Raw genomic sequence first — 21214 nt, 5'->3', positions numbered from 1 at the left:
AGATCTCAAAGGGACATGGCTTATTTTTGCTGAAAAAGTAAAGTCTGAAATAACCTAAAACCAGTGGGTTCCAAATGCTGAGTCATGGGTGGGTTATGTCAGAGCTGATTTCCTGGCCTTGAGAACAAAAGCTCCCCAAGGGCAGTGATGTGTCCTGTCTTATCTCTGTGCCCGTGGCAGAGTGCCCGGCACATAGTAGGTGCTCAATAAAATGTCTGACTAGTGACTGGAGACCCCTGAGAGGGCATGGGTGGGTTAAACTGGGGCAGTTTTAAAAGAGCCAGAGGGTTAAATGCACACAGTAAGAAAAGAAGAGAAGACAGGAGAATTTTAAAAGGAATAGGCACCTACTATACAATGTGAAAGACACAGATGTAGTTTGATGTACAGGTCTGTTGGTGCTCCCAGCCAGGGAACAAAAAGCCTTTTCCTTTGGACTAGCTGCCCAGTTGGTCCAAACTATGAACCTATGGACTAAGCTTCTATGACCCTTTGTTACTGTGAACACAAAAGCATGATCCTTTGCCTGCTAACTGTTGAAAATTCTTGAAATTCTTGAAATTCTTGAAAATTATCTTCTTGCTGATCTTTATCATCAAACTATTTTGAAGTCCACACCTGTTCTCCAAAGCCCAGCAAAGTAACTGCTTCCGCCCTCAAGACAATCAGTGTGGTCAGTAGGTCATGGGTCTCACTGTCCAGGAATCGGTCAAGCATTCCAAGTGCCTTTGCTCATGTTTATAACAAGGACAACTTCCGTCATTCACACTCACACCCGACCTCAGTACAAAACACGAAAACACGAGTTCTACTGGGTTCCCCACATACGCGTAAAGAAAAGCCTATGCAAGAGGGAGAGCATCAGTGCGAAGGATTCCTAGTGGGGCTCGGGGGTCCAGAACTGCTTCCTGGTTCCTTACTTTGGGGTCACACATGTCAAACAGGGCCTGGGGAAGGAAAAGCCAAGAAGCAACCACAGGCATCCCAGAGAGAGGGATGTACCTGGACTATCTCCTCTCTTCCTCTCTCTCTCATGCAGACACACATATCTGTGCACTAGTTTATCCATTATAATGAAAACACTCAAACACTGGTTTAATTAAAAACCGTGTTCTTCAGCTGTAATATCTGACTCCCTTCTTACCATTTAAGGATTTCAAGACTGGAAATTTGCATGTATTCATACACTGTTGGGATAAATGTTCACTGTCCTTTGACTGTTTGGGGACCAGAAAATAGAAACTTTTTAGAAGAATGAAGGGGAAGGGGAAGAAACCTTCTAGTTCAACACAAATAGCCCTGGCAGGGCTCCAGCTGGCCTGTATCAAGCACCAGCAGTCGTAACTGTCCCAAGAGCCGCCACCTGTCAGAACTAAATGGTCCAGTTCACCCCCACCACCATCACCTTTGTTGCTCCATTTGGGGTTTACGTGTGTGTATGTGTAGGTAGGGGATGGTCCTGTATTAGAATCATAAACCACACGATCTTCCCCCTTCACATAACAGAGAACGAAACCGAGCCCCAAAGTAGTGGAATGAACAGAGGCTAGAGAGACGCGTCTAACCTGGAGGGATCGGATCCACCCTAGAGGCTCACTGTGAGGTGTCATGGAGGTAGAGCACTTTGTCGATTCTCCTGAGCACTGATGGAGAACGTCAGGAGACAGTAATTTCCTTCACCATTATCATCCGTCTCCCTCCAACTCTACCTCCCCTTCCTCCACCCCAAACACTGCAGTGAGTGTAGGCTCCATGACAGCCTGGCTTTTCTCTGATGTTTGCAAGCACATGGTTGGCACTTATAAATTCGTCAAACAAATGAGTTTTACACGAAGAACGCTTAGAACAGCGTCTGTTGTGTGGCAGGCACTCGAACAGCAGTAGCCGCCACTGCAGTGGTGGTGGGTGGAGGACACCCACACGGACCCATAGGCCTTCCACACAGGCTCCCAGGCCAGAGTCCTCCTCCCACCAAACCGCAGCACTCCTCCCTCAACCCAGAATAAACCGCTCAGCACTTCTCCCTCTTACTCTCCCCCCGAGTCTCTGTATTAAACCCAAAGGAAAAGAGTAAGCTATTTTGCACGATGCCTTGTACACAAGTTGGTCTAACGCTCAAATACAAGGTCCCAGCGGCATGTTCCAAGCCTTTCAGCGTGATCAATGAACACTTAACAGGTATGCTTCTGCTCTAAGCAGCAATGGAAACAGAGCTTGAGTTCTGCCCACTCTAACCTCCACCATGCTCTGTGCATTCTTCACAGAGCAACGTATCCTTGAGCAGAAGTCAGAGACGGGATCGCTTGAAAAGACGGCTGGATTCTTCTTCCCCTGTTAATCATGTGTTAGACACATGTTTAAAAATTATGTCATATCTCATCACCTCACATTCAAATGAAAAATGGAACTTCTTCAAAAGCAGTGCTGAACCAAATTAGCAGGACTCAAGATTTATGACTGAAATTTCAAAATAAGTTACCCAGTCTGCGGGTAACAAAATAAGTGCCGCCCCCTGTGTCTGAGAGGCAAACTGATACAGTCAGAGGGAGGGGTACCCCGCCCAGGGGAGCAGAGGGTTCTCAACCAGTTTCCTGTTGATCACCACAGTGAAGGTCCCCAGGAAAGGAAGTCTCTGATGATAGCAAAATGACAAGGCAAGGCCCTCCCGTGGGCTTCCATGAGTGTTTACTGCCCTTCTCTCTTCCTGCCTGGCCCCATCCACTAGGAAGGGAAACTGACTTGAAGATACAGGCAAAACAGTTGCCCCTGGGACTTCCCTGGCGGTCCGGTGGTAAAGAATCCGCCTTCCAATGCAGGGGACGCGGTTAGATCCCTGGGCAGGGAGCTAAGATCCCACATGCCGCAGGGCAACTAAGCCCGTGCGCCACAACTACTGAGCTTGCGCGCCTCAACTAGAGAGACCGCGTGCCGCAAACTACAGAGCCCACATGCTCTGGAACCCGTGCACTACAGCTACAGAGCCCACACGCTCTGGAGCCTGTGCGCCATAACTAGAGAGAGAAAAAAAACCCGCATGCCACCATTAGAGAGAAGCCCGCGTGCTGCAACGAAAGTTCCCTCATGCCTCAACGAAGATCCCGCATGCCACAACCAAGACCCCATGCAGCCAAAGATAAATAAATAAATAAATAATAAATCTTAAAAAAAAAAAGTCTGCCCCTGCAGTTTGTGCAGACAGGTGTGACACTGAGCCATGCCCTAGAGACTAACTCCAGTCCACCATTTCATTCTAGCCCCTGAGCCAAAGGGGCAGTTGCCGGGATCAAATGGGGCCCATTGAATTTTCATTAATTCATGCATATTTATTAGTCTCTATGAAACACCTAGATCCCTCAGCTTTTATTGCTGTTCCCTAACTGGCCCACTCTTGGCCTAACAGCAAATTGTCCATCCACGCTCACAAATGAACACTTCTGGTTAACCCACGTGTGGGATGTGCGATGTTTATAAAGCAACCAGAGGAATCTGTTCTCAGACAACTTCATCTGCCGTAGGCGGTAGTAATTTTTGAGGTCTTTTAGCTCGTTTGTTGATTTTCTTTGCTGATTCTTTAAACTTAACAGTTTTCATCATCCAAAAGAATTCCTTTCTACTAAAAAAGTCTATAACATGCCCATTCTCCACCCTATCTCCCCCAAAATGAGTCTAAAGCCACCTTGAGGAGTCAAATTTATGGCTTATTTATAAACTTGTGTGGAAATGGACGTACTCGGCTGGCCCTCAGTCACCTCTGGCACGTCTGTCTACTTGCTGGTCCAGCTGAGAGGGGACTGGAGAGCGAGAGCAGCTTCTAAGCTTGCCAGGTGGAAACACACCTGCTAGTCATGCTGCTTCCTGCAGAAGAGCATGACATATTTAAGATTTTTTTTTCTTTTTTTTTTTTTTTGCGGTACGCGGGCCTCTCACTGCCGCGGCCCCTCTCGCCACGGAGCACAGGCTCCAGACGCACAGGCCCAGCGGCCATGGCTCACGGGCCCAGCCGCTCCGCGGCATGTGGGATCTTCCCGGACTGGGACACGAACCCGCGTCCACTGCATCGGCAGGCAGACCCCCAACCACTGTGCCACCAGGGAAGCCCGAGCATGACATATTTAGATGTCCAATTCCAGCACAGGGTTCAGGAACAATTTTACTAGCAGTAAAAGAGGATGATGTTATATGTATATGTTAGAAAATCATGGCCGAGACCACACATGCCATAGAGAAACATGGGAATGAACCACACATGATAAGCTATGGATGAGTTTTTCCATCAGTGTTGTTCCTTTCTGTTCTCAGCCACTAGTGCTCAGTAGCAGACAGGTGACAGCACTTGCCAGAAGCTTAAGAAATTTTACAGGCAAAAATCGTGACATTGAAGAAACAACCCCTTGGCTGTTTTGATTTTATATTTTTACAAATTGGGGAAAGATGGCCATTGTTTTGTCTTGGGGGAGAGAGTAGAGCTGACAGCCTCTGACTTGGCCTGCAGGTAGAGTCTTGGGGGTAGGGTGCCCTCGGGATCACTCCTCTACGTCCACAACATGCCCTCCATGAAATGTGCAGTCCGAGGAAGGAAGGTCACAAGAAGGTTGTCCCCTCTAACATGGCGCCCACGACAAGGGCCCATGGGTTACGAAATTTAGGACAGGCAAATGAAGAGTCCGCTAATTGTCCTAAAGCAACCCCCAGAGTTGGAGGATGGAGTATGAATCTTCCAAGGACCGATGAAAGGACTGGCCTCACTCTCTCCACAAATACCCACCTTTGGCCTTAGGCCTCATTGACTGGCCCTGGGAAAGCCCGGCCTGGCTTCTGAGCCATTGAGAGCCTCCATTAGGATTCTCAGGGGGTCCCACTGATCTGCTCCTGAGGCCATGAAGGTCTTCATGCTCGTGCTTCAGATGGCAACAGGCTGTGGCAGAAAGAAACCTGCCCCTGTCTGGGATCCACTTTCCAGACTCACAGCCCCCGACCACACACTAGGGACTGCCTCTGTGATACACCTACACACAGGTCTGGAGTCCCTTCCAGCCTGCAATCCACCGAGCTGGGGACTGAGGTCTGCCTGCGTGTTTGTGGGGAAAGTGCGGGAGCCCAGCTCACGGTCCTGGATGGCTTTCATTAACTTATATTCAAACTTTCAAAGCAACTAGTAAGCTGCTTTCTTTCATCTTTGGATTCAGCCCTGGATGTGGGTCTCTGAGCAATGCTAAGTCAGAGACACAAGTGGTTTGAATCAAAGAGGACTATTTAGGCCTCTCGTTCCTTTTTGACAGTTGTCCCTCGGCTGACTTGTTCATAAACATGTGTGTGCACATGCAGAGACACACACACACACACACAAAACCATACACCAACATGTTAACAACAATTCTCTCTGGTGAGATTAGAGGTGATTTTTTACGGTCTCCTTTACATTGTTTTTTCCAAATTTTCTACAGAGTGTTACTGTTATAAAAAGAAAAAAAATAATGTTATCAAGTTTTTGTTCTTGTTAGAGTCTTTGTGGGAATGATAATATTAATAAAAATGTCCTACTGAGGAACAAAACCAAAATATTTTTAAAAGAACAAAACAAAACAAAACAAAACACCCCATTTTAGCTTCAGGCTTCACAGTATTATAGGAGCCACGGCCTGCTTTACAGTAAACCGAATCCAAAGCTCATTCGTCATCAAGTGTGTACAGCAGGCCTGCCTGCTATGGGCCAGCCAGGTGCTGGGACACCAAGAAGAGACAGACACCCTGCCCTTGAGCAGGGCACACACTCATGGGAGACGGGCAGTGACAAGAGCACAGCAGAGAATAGGGATGCGTGAGGGCTTTGAGAGCGTACGCCCATCTGACCCAAGATAGGGAGGGTGTGCTGCAAGCCGGGTAGGAGGCGGAGGTGATGGGTGGACAGGGGCTAGATGGCGAAGCATCAGGTCCTAATCCTGTGGGCACCGGGAAGCCACTGGCAGGTTTTAGATGGAAAACGATGTGGCCCAATTTGTGCTTCAGAAGAATCCTCCAATAGCAGAGGGGAGGGTGGGCATGCCAGGGAAGGGAGAACATTCAAGGAAGCAAGGGATGCCAGGTGAGATGGTGAGGGTGTGGGATGTAGGGAAGCGAGAACATTCAAGGAACATCTGGGGGTCAGAGCCAACCAAGCAGGTGTGAGGGGAAGAGAGGAAGGAGTCAGAGTGATCCCAACAGGATGGGAAAAGAGGATAAGGAACTGGTTCTGTGTGTTCAGTCGCGGAGGCTGAAGACGGCATAAAGATAAGCTGGGTTAGCTTTATGGGTTAGCCCAGCAGTGCTTTTCTTTCACTGTTCCCTCCCTAACCTAATCTTTGTACACTTAACTATCCTAAAATATACGTTTCCTGCGGTGGGAAGTCCACACAAAGGGAATTCTGTTCATTCTTAATTCTGTTTTGAACACGTAAAAAGTGGAAGCCTTCTTTCATTAGGCGCTTCTACTTCGATGACATAGTGGGCAGGGACCACTCACCCCTTTTTGTGTCGACAGCAGAGACGGCCTGAATCAGAAGAGGTGCATTGGACTCCGAGTACTCCACAAACACCAGCAGCAGCTTCAGGGCCGTCTTCACCACCAGGCGGAACTGCAGAGAAAAGATACAACCATCGTGTAGCTGCAGACACGGCAGGGATGCCTGAAAGCTTCGTCCTAACAGCAGCTGGCACCCAGCCCCTCTTCTCAGCAATTACACAGATTCCTTCACTGGACGCCTCAGAAGGCAGGCGTTAGTACAGTCTCCATTGCACAGGTTAGGAAACTTGAGGGCACAGAGGCCCCTGCCCAAGATTGCACAGCTAGAAATAGAACCAGAATTTGAACACAAGGCCTTTGGCCCCAGAGCTCACACCAATGGTCTCTCAACAGACGAGGTAACAGCTGCTGGGTTGGTTACTTCATTTTATCCAGACTAGATCATTCTGAAGTAGAACAATCGATTCTCATTTTTCTGGCGAGGAAGCAGGCACAGCAGGTTAAATGACTTGTCCAGGGTCACAATAGGTCACCTGAACCAAGTCCTGCCCTTAAAACTGCAGAGAGGTCTGCCTGGGGCCTCACCCCACAGTCCTGGGCCCAGAACACTGCACGCACGAGGAGCCCCACGGAGCCCAGGGGCCCTCCCTCACGCGGGCCGAGGGTCACTCACCCAATCTCCCAGCTGATGCTACCACAGATCCCTAACTCAGCTCAGCAGCTGGGGGACTGTGGCAGCCTGGGGGTTCCAGCTCAGCTCCCTGCCCGTTCCCGCAGGTGCTGCAGCTGCTACCTCCACCCACAGTCTCCTTTCCTGCACCCCACTTCCTTCCAAGAACCTCCTTCTCAAGGAACTCACACACCATGTTCCTCCTGGAAATGGGTTCAAATCTTGCTTCTGAGAAACAGCAAACCTGCCTTGGGGCTGCTCCTCCCACCCACAGCAGGTGGCTGGGCAGTGCCCCGCCCCCCACCGGCAGAAAGCACTTTCTAGGGGACAGGGGCTGATCTGCATCGTGTCTGAAGGGCCTGGAACTACACCTGGAACTACAGAATGGGCTCAGCCATGTTTGCTCGCTGAATGAATGGATCAGGTAAGGACCAGCCAATCAGCCCACGTCCCCTCGCCCCACCCCCGTGGCCATGGAGAATCGGCTCCAGGCTCTCCACTCACTCTGCAGCGCAGAAAGGCCCAGTGCCCCCGTAGGCATCAGCTCACATCGAATTATTAGGGGCACGTGTACGCACTAGGGGAGAACTAGAGCCCTGCACACGCCGCGGGAAACAGCGTGAAACCACCACCCACCCCCAGTCATTTCTCCAAATACATGCACCTCCCTCTACCCCTTGCCCCTTCTCCTCTGTCCTACTTCCCTAGTAAACCAGCTGGCTTTTCCTTGATTCCACATCTCTCTCCAGCCAGTGCCCTGGTTCCCAGCTCCAGGTTATAGGAAAACATTTCAAAAGAGTTGTCACCCTCCCTGGCCCCCCTTCCTCACTTCCCATGGACTCCTCAATCCAATGTGACAGGGCTTCTACCTCCACCGCGCAGATCACATTACTCTTGTCAAGGCTGCTGATGACCTCCGCGTTGGTCAGTGCTTACTCTTCTGTGCTCACTTTGGCTCAACCCTCAGCAGCACGTGACACGATCAACGGCTCCCTCCAGAAACAATTTCCTCTCGTCATGGCCGACCACAGTCTCCTACCTGGGTGGCTCCTTCTCCAGGAGGAGCTCAACCTCCAGGTGTGGGAAGGCCTCAGGGCTCACTACTCCCCCGGTCCCTTGCCGTGCGCTCTCTCTAGGTGAGCTGATCCAGGCTCTTAGTTTTAAGTCCCATCTATGACTCAGTGCTCTCCAGGCCTGGCCCCCGACATCGCCACTCAAATGCTTACAGGCCCTCAAATTCAATATGGCCCAAAGAGGACTCCTGATTGGCACGCATGCTCATTCCATCCCACAGACCACTGCCAGCATGTTCCTTCCACAGCCCCCACCTCAGGACAAGGCCCCGCCATCCACTGAGTGCAAGTGGGAGTCACCCTGCCCTTCCCCCACCCAATCCTACGATGACGCCATCGTCCAGGGCTGTCAGCGGCTGTCCTTGCCCTGACTCCCTCCACATCTCCATCTCCCTGTCCACCATGACAGCCTCCTAAGTACTTCTGGGCTTGTCACCATGAAGTCCATTCTCCACGTTGCAGCCAGAGTGACCTGGGCACTCTCAACCCTCTATTCGCTCTGCGTCACATTCAGGGTGGAATCCACCCCTGTGGGCTTTACGTCTCTGCCAAGCTCTCTGACCTCATCTCCTGTCACTCTCCCTCTGCCCAGGGAGCTTCCATTAGCCACCTTTCTTTAGTCATGCGACCGTGCGCTTTTCACACGCTGAAGCTTGTGCATGACTCAGTCTTCTCATTGGCTATTCCTTAACCAGTCACCACAGGACGGGCCTTTTCTTATCCTCCAGGTCTGAGAAATTTCCCCTCATGGGAAGTGGCTTCCTGACTACTTCATCTAAAGGAGCCCCCTGGCCACTCACATCACCCTGTTCTATTTTCTTCACATCCTTTATCATGACCTGAAATCGCTACATACAAGTTTGTTCACCTGATGTTCCTCTGTTGCCCCCGACTAGAGCAGAAGCTACCTGGTGGCGGAGATGCTACTCTATTTGACACACAGGAAACAGCATCTGCCCCGAGGAACTACTGGGTCGGTATTGCACACGAAGGGCAGGCCGGCGCGCCCTTTTCACCGAGGTTTGCTCTGTATACCCAACCACTAATGTATGTGTAGCCAGCCTTGTATCCCCGACTCCACGCCCCGACAACTTCACGGAGGACAACCAGCGTATTGGGCTTCTGTCCTCACGGCGACATCCTTATCGCAGTGGCACCTGAGTTCCTGTGAGGGCTTTGAGCTCTTTAGAAGTTTTCAACTTCATAACCTGAGTCCCACATTCTCTGCTCTCCCTGACTGAGAACAGACTAAATTCCAGAGTATTTTTCTCAGCAGCTACAAGGTTGGGGGCAGGAGGGGAAGGCATGGCATGATGAACTGTGCTATCTTTGTACGTTGAGAGCTGAAAAAAATTTCTTCAAGTAAATAAAACAACCCAGCAAGCCCAGGCTTGGCGCCCTCCTCAGTGGGTACACTATTATTATGTGGTTTAAGCCTCCTCAGTGCCTTCGTGGGAAAGAACCTGGCTGCTGCCCAGCCCACTCCCCCATCAGCTGGTCTCAGCAGGACCCCCTTCTGGGCATCTCTGTGGTCACGGGGCCTTGGCCGGCATGGTCCCAGGGACCCACTCTCCCATATGAGGCTCTCTAAGTAAGAAGCCACTGACTGTTTTCTCAGGGAGCCTTCTTTCTCTATTAGTCTCAACATGCCTATTCATGTCATCTTCTCCTTTGCAATAAAGGCTCTGTTTAGAGATCTTTTGGCACTGTTATTTTATTTTTTTTAAATCCCTAAACTCTTCTGATTCATGATTTTAGGTTTCTACAAATTTGGCTTCTACTGAGTCTAAGTGGACATTTATTTATGTTTGGAAGACTTACTATGTGAAATTAATCACAAACATATTAGACAGTTAAACTACTTTAAAAAAGAGCATCAGCACGTTAATTTCATGGAAATGAATGGTACTAATTGCAAGCGTGTCCCAACTAACCATCAAAATACATCCAGCAGGACTCCTCCTGATAAATACCTCACTAACATTACTGCACAGACTTGAAAGTAATAAAAGTACCTGACTTCAAAAGATTTCTACATCAAACCCTTATTTTTCCAGAAATCACTTAATTTGATGCCCTCCAGAACCTGGAAAGCTATCAAAACCCTCCAAAACCTTGGAATAGCCACAGTGGAGGCCACACAGCCATTCCTCCAAGTCCAAACACGCTGCTCATCTCAAAGCTCTTAAAAATCCACACCTGGTGCCACAGCACTTATCCTAAGACACATGCTAACAGGAGCGGCCACTGAGCTTCCCGACCTGCTGAGAAGAGGCAAACCAGAGGCCAGTGATGGGGAAGGAGAGGCAGGCCCACTGTGGCGGCAGGAGCAAGGACCGCAAATGAGGGGGCGGGAACAAGCGGCTCGGATGCCAGCACACACTCCACCGCGTGGCTCAGACACAGAAGACTTCTCAAAGGGCAGTGACACTCCAAGGACGTTTCATCTCTGCCTGGTGCTCCTTCATGTTCTAATGAGGGGTTTCATTGCAATGACTCACAGGCTCAAACACCGGCCTATCCATCTAGCACTGAGGGAAAATCAGTAAGAATAGATTCTCATTCCGGTGGAGCATCAATCACTTGGGAAGACAAAGCAACTGGTCACAAAACAGTTAAACATGGCAACATGGAGTCAGCCTCAGAAGCAGTGGCTCTAAGACCAACCAGATGCTGGGGTGGTAGATTCCCCACATCCAGAGGTTCTGAGTGGCCCTTGCTAAGGCTATTGCAGAAGGAATTCAGAACCCGGATGGGGGTGAACTGGCTGAGCCCATTTAAAGTTCCTCTGAATCCCAAGAGGCTCTGCTTCTTCTTTCAATGTCTTGAGTGCCTTCCAGATGCCCAGCACCAGCGAGGTTCCCTGAGAGAGTCAGGAAGCTGTAGCCCTGCCTTTAAGGAGATGGTCATCCTGCTGTGGAGAGAGGACTCAGAACACCTCCATACCACACAACTGAGAGCATTACCGTGTTAAGGGCCCTCCGAGCCAGGCTGCTGAGAACAGAGAGCGCTTCCCAGAGCAGGGCCCTTGCAGTGGGGAGAAGAGACAGCTGGACAGGCTCGGGGCTGATCCAGCCGCCCTTCGGGGCCTCCATGGTGCAGAAGAGCCGTGTGACAACCTGTGGGTTCCTGCTAACACAAATAAGCCCTCTTTTTTAGGGTTGGAGGAAACACCCTGGGGGTCGAGACTCAGCCTTTGGGCTACACATTACCTACTTTTTATATACAGTCGACCCTTGAATAACCCTTTGAATTGCGCAGGTCCACTTATATGCAGATTTTTTTCAAAAGTAAGTACTACAGTATTACATGATCCATGGCTGGTTGAATCCACAGGTGCAGAACAATGGATACAGAGGAACCACAAATACGGAGAGCTGACTAATTCATACGTGGATTTTTGACTCCTAGGAGGGTCTGTGTCCCTAACCTCTGTGTAATTTAAAGGTCAACTATAATTACATTCTAGGAAAAACTAGTACTGTAGTCTATTTTAGCGCTGTCCATTATAATAAATTATGCTTTATATTGCTTTAAAACATGCAACTAAATCACAGTATATGACAGGAATCTGAGACAACCCCTTTGCACAAGGACAGGCACATGCAGGCAGCACTGAACTGTGCTTCTCACAAGTATGAGCCTTACTCTTGGCTGCAGCTGTCATTCTCGCTCTCTGCTCCTACACAGCGTAAAATAGGGGCCATGAGGCTTCAGAGGAACAAGGATGCCTGATGACCCAGGGATGCAGCACTTGTCAGGTCAAGCCTCAGTCAGGGACCGAGCTTCCATGAACAACTGCACGAACAACTCGGGACTCCCGCGTCACCTCCGTGTCGGGAGGCAGGGACTGAGAGTAGGAGGATGGTGTCCACACGGTGCTTGGCTGGATTTTGTTTTTGTTTTTTTTTAATTTTCCGAGTCAACCCACAGGGAGGGCGTGGAGTCAGCCTGTACAGAACCCGGGTGTCTAGGTTTTGGATAAAATGTAACCACCAGTTGTATGGAAAAGAAATAAAAGGCAGCTTCTCAATAATTCTGCACTTAAAAGCAAGCCAGAACTCCCTTCATGTTTTATTGTACTTAGAGAAAACCAACAACTACACTTAGCAGGTCAAATATGCTGTTTATTAGGTAGAAATAAATATTCCCCGAAATCTCCAAATTCCTACTCCTCTTCTAAAATTCAGCAACCATAAAAAGAAAACAATTTCCAAACCTCAGGATTTAAATTACAAAGGGGGTTAGAAAGACATGCTTCATTCTATTTTCATTTTCCACTAAAAAAGGCTAAATATGTTATAGAAGGGGATGCTGGTTATTAAAACTGAATTAGAAATTGTAAGGTTAACTGGATCCACAAAGCTTTGCCACTTTGTTTACAAGCTTACCAGAACTAAGAATATACTAAATATTTTAACAACAACAAAAAATTCAAGTGACTTAAGATACTTATCTTTAAGAACTTCTCTTAAACATATACTTAAGCTCAGAATTCCTAAGCGAAAAGCTCAGAATGTGCCCGGAACCTTTTGTAACTGGTTATCAAACAGATACCTTGGACTCCAAATCTTTCCCCTTCTGTGATGTTGTCTGCAAAATGAGGTGGATCTTATCAGAAATAAAGTATGGGCCCAAATATATTCCCTGAGTCCAGAATTCTGAGCTGTGGCTTTCAGGTTTCTTGAGGGAGGGGTGAACACACTAAGGTTGGCACCTCTGCCAGGACAGGAAGTCACCTGCCTCAAACCCTGATGGCCGACCTGTTTATGACCCAGTGCAATGTGCAGAAAGGGAACCAACTTGGTGATTAACGGAGTAGCCAAGTGTGAGGCTGGTAACCCCTTAAGTTTTTACTAGTCAGTGGTAGGAAATCTTACAGAATGTAAAATACAGAAGACTGTTCAAAAATAATTCAAATAAATGTCAAAATAGTAAATAATGCTACAAATGAACATGTTCTATTGAGATAAAATTCTGGGGTTTAGCTGGAGGTTTCTTAAAGAATAATGACTAAAAGTGGACAAGACCAGAAAACATCCACTGTGCTAACTTTCCCTTAGGAGACTCAGTGTAACTATGAAGAGTTAGTTGGTAACAGGTAACATAAATCCACTGTTGTTAACTAAGCACTACCGGAAACCCTGCACTGAAATACTGCCTGAAGGAACACCTTGATAGTATCTGATGAAGGGGGGAATCAACCAGGGTGGGGACTTTTCCCATGAGTGATATCTCCACCTTCAGATGCAAAATCTCCTGGTCTAGGAGGCTATGTGACTTGTCACGCAGCTAATTTCTGGAGGAAGTCAAAGAAAAACCAGGCCTATCTGATTCTTTCTACCATACTGTAGGGAACCCCATCTTTCCCTCTGGTGCAAAAACATAAGCCTTGGGGAAATGTGACATATATCCTTCTCCAAGGAATAATCAAAGTTAAAGAACTTTCTTATATAAATAGCTAGCTCTGGAAACATGACAGTGGACAACAAGCAAACCTCAGGAATGGTGAATGTGCTACTGGCAAGAATTCGGCCGTCAGCTCACATCTCCTTGGATGGGTGGAGAAGGTGGGCAGGTGAGTGCTGGCAGGTGGAGAGAGGCTGCGGGGATGCGGGTGAGCGGTGCTGGCAAAGGCAGACCTGAGCTTGTAGGGCTATTCCCAGGGCGGCTCCAGGAAGCCTATGCTTCTCCCAGTCCTCCTGTCCACCCAACTCTCTAAGAACATCTCTTCCTAAGGAACGGCACATCGGCTACCGTGGGGTTTTTACATCACCCCAGATGTCTTCCATATTAGAACCACCCATTCTTACTCTCTCCAGCAGCTAGAACACAGCTGCTAGTCCTTGGCCACATGTCCTAAAAGGGCAGAAGAGTCAAAATCCCACCCCTGCTCCTGTGTCTCCCATTTACGTTCACAGGGGAACTTGTCTGTGTAAAATAGTAAGCTGCCGTTCTGGTTTATCGATAAGCCTCTGGAGAGCTGTGGTTCCTTCCACATATCGGCTCCCTGAAGTAGATCATCTCAGAGTGGATTGAAGAAGCTGCTGTTCCAGCTTTGTGGCTGGAGACTCATCCTGGACCACGGGGTCCCCTCAACCTGCTGGCTCGTTTAAGGTCTGGCTTGAACCTCTGGCCTCTCCCTCTTCCCAAACAATGACTAGTAAAACTTCCTTTTTTTTCCCTTCCACTGAGATTATCTGCATATGGGGGCATCCAAGAGATCAAATCAGTGAGAATTAGTTTTCTGGGTGTATGGAGCCAAATAACCAGCAAAAGAGCAATAGTTATAAAGGGGAGGCTGGCTCTTTGCACCCATAATATCTCTGATACACATATTACTTGAACCTGCCATTACAACTTGTGGAATTTAAAAAATCTTACCTAATGAAATATTGATAAACATGGAAAAAAACTGAAATACAACCTCATTCACTAAACGTGTTTTCATGAAGACACAAAGAAGCTCTATAGTGCATAATTAGAAACAATTTGATTTTACAAAATGAGAAAAATCAAATAAATTATAGTACACTTGTATGATTAAATATTACATAGACATGTTTTGAAATGCCATAAATATACAGGAAAATGCTTATAATATATTTAGAGTTAACTACGTAAGAACATTTCAAAGAAAAAGAGTAGAAAGAAATGTACAAAGTTAACAATCTTTATATCTATATAGTAGCATTTCAGGTGATTTTTACTTTTTTTTTTGTATTTCTAAAGTCTTATACAAAGAGAATATATTACTCTTATTATCATAAAAAAATCAGTAAAAGTTTTTAAAGGTTATTTTTTAATATCAAGATTTCATATTACACCAATAAACTTTAGCTATTTTTTCTTCAATCTGTTATCATTAACTGCATCATGAAATTAGTTTTAATCCAATTTTCTATTAATAAAATACATATTAATTCAAGTAATTTGGAAAGATTAAACATAAAAATCTGATAGAATTCATTGCCTGAGTAGCTCTCATGGTATTTTATTTATCGTGTTTTTAAATATACAAAATTGAACCTCTGGCTCCTACTCAGAAAGCTACAAAGAGTGTTGCTCCAAACCTAACAAGAAAAAAGGCCAAATAATCATTAAAATCAACTTTTCTTGAATCCACTAGAGAGATGGGATTTCAGGGCAACCAAATAGCATGAAAGCTAAAAAGGAACAGTTTTCCTTCCACCAAGAAAAGGTGGGACACAGCAATGGCCCATATAAGTAGAGCAGAGTAGGAAGACGGAGCCACCATGCCGAGAAGCAAGTCAAACTCAGATCATAGTTGCAGCAAATGGCCAAGGATAGACTATCATGAGAGTATGGTACCCCTGGGAGCTACAGACACAGAGGGATTCAGCATCCACTCACAGCCGCTGTGCAATGACCTCCACGGCACCACGAGGAAGATCGGGCAGGGATGGAGACCTAAGAAAGTCTCCCCGTGGTGCAGGCTGGGGGATGCACAAGCAGATAACGAGAACGACAGCAACCACCCCATAGGAGGAGGGGAGCAGCTACCACACCACCCGGACAGGCAGGAAACTACACCCTGGGCCTTCTCCTCTATGAGACAAAAGCCGTAAGCCGCAGGGAAGGACAGCAAATCTTGTTGCCCCTGACGCACAGGGGGCGTAGGAGAAGGGAGAAGAATAAGACTCTGTGCTGCTGCGGCAGGAGCAGGAAACCATCCTCAGCACAGAACTTTAGAGGTCCCCTACTACCGAAGGAGGTACAGGATCACTGAGGTAGTCACCCCCCGCACCCCGCCACCAAGACCCAGGCACACTGACCCTTCTGAAGACCAACGTCGAAAACAAAGATGATGGAGAAAGCCCGGTCCAGGAAGTGTCACTGGTGCTTGTCGCTAGCAGAGGGACAGGAGCATGGAGAGAGACCCCCTCTGAGGCTCAGACGCATAAAAAGGTCTCAAGCTGACAGTGAAAAAAGGAACTTTGAGAAAAACCCTTTGGCAAACCAGTCCTCACCTCAAGCACAAGATAATGCCTTAAGGAACTTGAAAACTGGTGGTGCAGGAACATACCAGAGCAACAGCAAAACCCAAACCCTGCTCCCCTCGAGAGCAGACTGACAACCTCTCAAATAGCCTAGCGTTAGAGACTTGCCCATTTATAGGCATAAATACTACCTACCGCAGTCTATACTGTCCTATACATGATACCAAGCTTTCAACCAAAAATTACAAGACGTACAAAAAAGCAGGAAAGCTCCAACTCCCCACCTCTGCTATCAAGAAATGAAGCCATCAACCGAACCAGACTTAGACTTGACTCAATACTGGAACTATAAAATTCACAATGATTAAGATGTTAAAAGCTAGTGGAAAAGGTACACAACTTGCATAAGCAGATGATATATTTCAGCAGAGAGAAACTAGAAGAAAGACTCAAATGGAAATGCTGGAAATAAGCATTAAAGGAGATGAAGAATGTGTTCAGAAGTTCATCAGGAAGACTCAACACAGAGGAGCACAGAATCAGTTTCCTTCATGATAAGTCAGTAGAAACTGCCCAAATGAAACATAGAAGACAAAAGAGTGAATAGAAGTTTTACCCATGCAAGACATATTTTGGACGAATGTGTCATGAGCACTTAGAAAAGAGAGGGAAACAGCCGGGACCAGCAGTTTCCAGGTGAACAGGTCCTGGCAAGCTGAGTGCATCTCTCTTTTTTTTTAAACAGGAGGTGGTAGACAAGTGAAAAAGAGTTTTTAACTCACAACACTGAGCACTTAGGTGCAGGTACAATGCTCAGTGTTTTACATATTCTTCATTATTATTATCCTCATTTTATAGATTATTATCTCCATTTTATAGAAAAAAATAATAATCTACCCAAAGGATCACACAGGTTGTCTGACCCTAAAGCTCTTACCCTTACCACCAGTTTACCTTGTAAACTCAATGAAGAAACGAGGCTGGATGATCATAGAGTTAGATGCCTTCCCACTAATTGCACTAAAATGGCCCCAGTGCCCTAACTGATCAGTGCTGACCTGCAGGCTGCACTGCCTTACACATTCCTTGCCTCTGTCGACATTTTGGTCAATGACACAGAAACTCTGCTTATTCAATTTACGTTAAATAAAACTAAGATTAAGAGTTAATGTGATGAATGGGCAAAGTTCAAAAGTATATTGAGGCTGAAACTCTGGCCTGAAATCAATGGGAAAAAATGCAAAGTTCTGCACTTAGGTGTAAAACGATCACAGAGATGCAGAATGGAAGAAACTGGCAAACGTGGATGAGTGGGGAAAAAAAAAACAAACCTGGGAGGTATAGTGAACTACCAGTTTGATTTGGGCCAGCACCCAGGGCTGCTGCTGAAATCAGAGGTAAGATTTGTGGAAGAGTGACATCGTATCCCAGGAGCCTATCATATTACTATTCTTTGTACTGGGTAGACAGAAAAATTAGTAACCCATATGATGAGGATTTGCAAACTACATCCCCAAGGACTATCTGTGGAAACCACTGAGTTTAGTTTGGACAGGGTGGCATGATAACTGCCTTTAAAAACTCAAAGAGCATCATGGGGAAGTGAGTGTGTGTTGTTCAAGAAAGCAGTGCACAGCGTTTGGTTAATTACAGAGACGCCGAGGTGGGTCCCAATAAGGAAGGCTTTCCCTCAATTCCAGTGTCTATTAATGGCTATTGGGGGGAAATGGCACTCTCTCTGCCGGAGTATCAGGAATGTGGCTGGTGAATGTCAGGAACACCTTGAACAAGACTTTGCCATCTCTTCAAGGCTAGGATCCTATTTTATATTATGTAACTCAAAAAGCACTTCAGTGAATCTTCAGATAATTCTGCTGAGTGAAAAAAAAGCCAGCTCCAAAAGGTTACATGCTGTGCACACTACCATTTATATAACACTCTTGAAATCACAAAAGTGTAGAAATGAAGAACAGATGAATGGTTGCCAGGGATGTAAGTGGGGGTGGGAATAGGAGGGAAGTGATATTAGGGCTCCTGCTGGTAATGGATATATTCTGTCTTTTGACTGTACCAAATCTCAATCTCCTGATTTGAGATATTGTTGTACAGTATTACACGATGTTACCTTTGGAGAAAACTGGGTGAAGATTACACAGGACCTCTATGTATTATTTCTAACAATTATATGTGAATCTACAATTATCAATTATCTCAAAATAAAAAGTTTAACCAAAAAAAAAAAATTAAAAAGCGCTTCAGATCTCACCCACATGTAGGTCATCTCAGTGGATCACACTGGCAGTGACATGCCAGTGACCATGACCAAAGGGCTCACGGAAGGTCCTCTCCTCCACAACGAGGCAGCACTTCCCGGAGCACCTGGCACCCTGGACACACCTGCTTAGCTCTCCTGGGAGACACTGCCTTCATCTCACAACCAGTATGCCAAAGCTTTCCTGCTAATGAACCCCAATATCCAACTTTTCTACTCCTGCCAGAGGCAATGATGTATTTCTAGCTGCCCAGATTCAAAACTATGACCCTAGCTTTGATTCTTGATTTTGTTTTTCTACATGCAGGAACCCCATCCTAGGAAGCTGTTCCTCAAAATGTCTCCAAATTTTCATCGTTCCGTTTCTGCTGTAATTCTTAGCCAGGCCTCACCACCTCAGAGATTTGATACTGTGCTAGCCCCCCAGCTTCCCATCCCTGTCAATTTCTCCCCAACCCACCCACCTCCATCCTACACACTGCACCGTTACTTCTCATCATTCTACCATCCTAACGAAACTTTGAGCAGTGTTCCCAGTGTGTGTGTGGGGGGGGGGGGGGTTGTGGGGGGGTAGGGAGAAGAGCGAGCATGGCTCTCTAAGGTGTGTAAGAGAGAGAGAGAGAGGAGTGTGTGTGTGTGTATGTGAAAGGGGGCTGTGGCCAGAGCTCCCCTAGACTCAGGTTTAGCAACTAGGCTACATGGGAGTCGGGACACAGGGCCATCCCCACACAGTACAAAGAAAGTCTGGAGATCTGTGACCAGCAACCTCGGGCACAGCTGGAAGAATGAGCTTCAGTGGGGCAGACAGAAAAATGCAGAAATAGCAACACAGAATGGGCGGATTTCATGATGACATCAGGAGGTCATGAAACCCACAAGGAGGTGGACAACCCCTGCAGCCTCCCCCATGGCCAGAAGGGGATCCATACGGATACAGAGAGGCAGACTCTGCGTGAGGATGATGAAAGGCTATGCTGTACAAGCTGAATCACCTTACCCCAATTCACGAGACTTCCAGATACACTAAAAGAAAAAATCCATACTGTGTGGAAAGCCATGGGTTGAGCATCTGTTTCTTACCTCTGACTGGGAAGTTTAAAGATGGATTTTTGTAAATAGAATGAAACATGTTATTGAAAACACTTTTTCTTTCTTTTAAAAAGTAATTATTTAGCTGCAAATGTAACATTTTCTCCTCTGTCTGTAAGACTCAAATATCTGCAAATATTGCATAATGGCCCTCTGGCAGACTCACATCTTGTTGCCTTTCATGGAAGGAAAATGAAGAATTATGAAAATAGAATGACAAGGTTTCTCTAACCCAGGATTCCATTATCAACTCTGTGCCTGTTTAAGGTGAAAACAACAGGACCTCATGGTTTCTGTTCTTTAGGTTCCGAGAAATCTTCATCAAAAGAAAATCCTAGGACCCCTGGCTTTCCTGATTTCTTAATTTAATTTGAACCAGGAAAACCACTGTGGCTGTACTGACCAATCTGAAGGTTGAAGGAGGGGCCCGAGGCTTCCTTCTCAAAACCTAAGGGTTTCATGCTGGTGCATCCAATCGTCTTTGCAGATTCCTCACTGTCCAGTCATGGGGGCGAGGGGGAGTGTTGAGACCACCATACTGGTTTTGTAAAGACAAGTGATCTCATTAGAACTGCACTGAAGATAAACGCGGTGGCTGCTACCACTGCTGACTTTCAGCCACTAGCCTGGAACCGAGCACCCCTTGCAGGGTCAGGCGTGGACACGGGCTGCGAGCATCACCCACGGTCCCCTTTCTAACAACGCCATAAGCTCCAAGGCTTAGGCTGACCTTTGACTCTATTTTCTTTTTCTCAGGGTGACTGGCCTGGTATTGAACACAAGAGCTGGAGACTATTGTGGACCTTCCTTCTGGAAAATGAACGATGGAGAAAGAAACCAGCACTGATCTGATGCTGATGCCCCAGGTGGCTGGGGAGGACGCTGGGGAGACAGAGGCCCTGAGGAGAGATGCCCAAGGTCCCAAACGCTGTGTGTGCTACACAGGGAAAGAAGTGGGGGAAGCATAATTCCTACAAACTCATTCTTAAGGACTTTTAATTTTGTGATTTCTCCATGGTATTTAGAAGTCAGTAAGGATGTCCCTGTGCATTCCTTTTCCTTGCAGAATGATTCCAAAGAAAAACTGACAGGATGCTGTTGCAACACTGAAGGCTCTGAGCCTTCCTCCCATCTACTGAGCGGACAGAGGCACTTCTGTTAGGCCCACTTCCTTTTTCTCATCTCCTCTTTTTCTTCCTAGCCCATGGTCTCTCCTCTCACCCTTTCCCCTCTCTCTCTTCTCTTCTTCCTGCCTTTGTCATCCTCTCTCCCCTCCCACTCCCACCACCGGGACCTTGCCCTCCCTCTACTCCCTTCCTGGTGATGAGCTAAAAGGTTGTCACTTTTCCTATCACAAGCACAGCTGCTAGGTTTTATTCCCTTTTGGAAATAGGGCTGCTTGTTGGCATTTTATGATGACCATAATAAAGTCAGTTTTTATTGCAAACTCTCCCACCTCCCTAGCTTTTGGGGTCCTCGAGGCCATGCAGAGAGCACAGGGGAGGGAGCAGCTTCCAAATGAACATGAAGGTCAGGGAAGGCTCCCAGCAGAAGGACAGAAAAATCAGAAAACGCTGAAACAGGATATGAGATACACATCATCCCTCAGCCTGGCTAAATCAGTCTATTCGGCCCAGAATTCCACTCAGC

General features: G+C 47.0%; 1 protein-coding gene across 7 annotated transcripts in view; it reads right to left on the bottom strand.

Annotated features, from left to right (window-relative positions):
• FHOD3 (formin homology 2 domain containing 3) overlaps window positions 1-21214 on the bottom strand; it is a 494140-nt gene that overhangs the window by 189825 nt on the left and 283101 nt on the right. For all 7 annotated transcript variants that reach the window (XM_082667774.1, XM_082667775.1, XM_082667777.1 and 4 more), the window contains one exon: window positions 6500-6611. In XM_082667774.1, coding sequence (XP_082523900.1) covers window positions 6500-6611 — 112 coding nt within the window. The remainder of the gene's footprint in view (window positions 1-6499; window positions 6612-21214) is intronic.

Source organism: Grampus griseus, assembly GCF_964374135.1.
Source record: "Grampus griseus genome assembly, chromosome: 12".
Lineage (NCBI taxonomy): Eukaryota > Metazoa > Chordata > Mammalia > Artiodactyla > Delphinidae > Grampus > Grampus griseus.
This window is presented reverse-complemented; position numbering and strand designations above follow the sequence as displayed.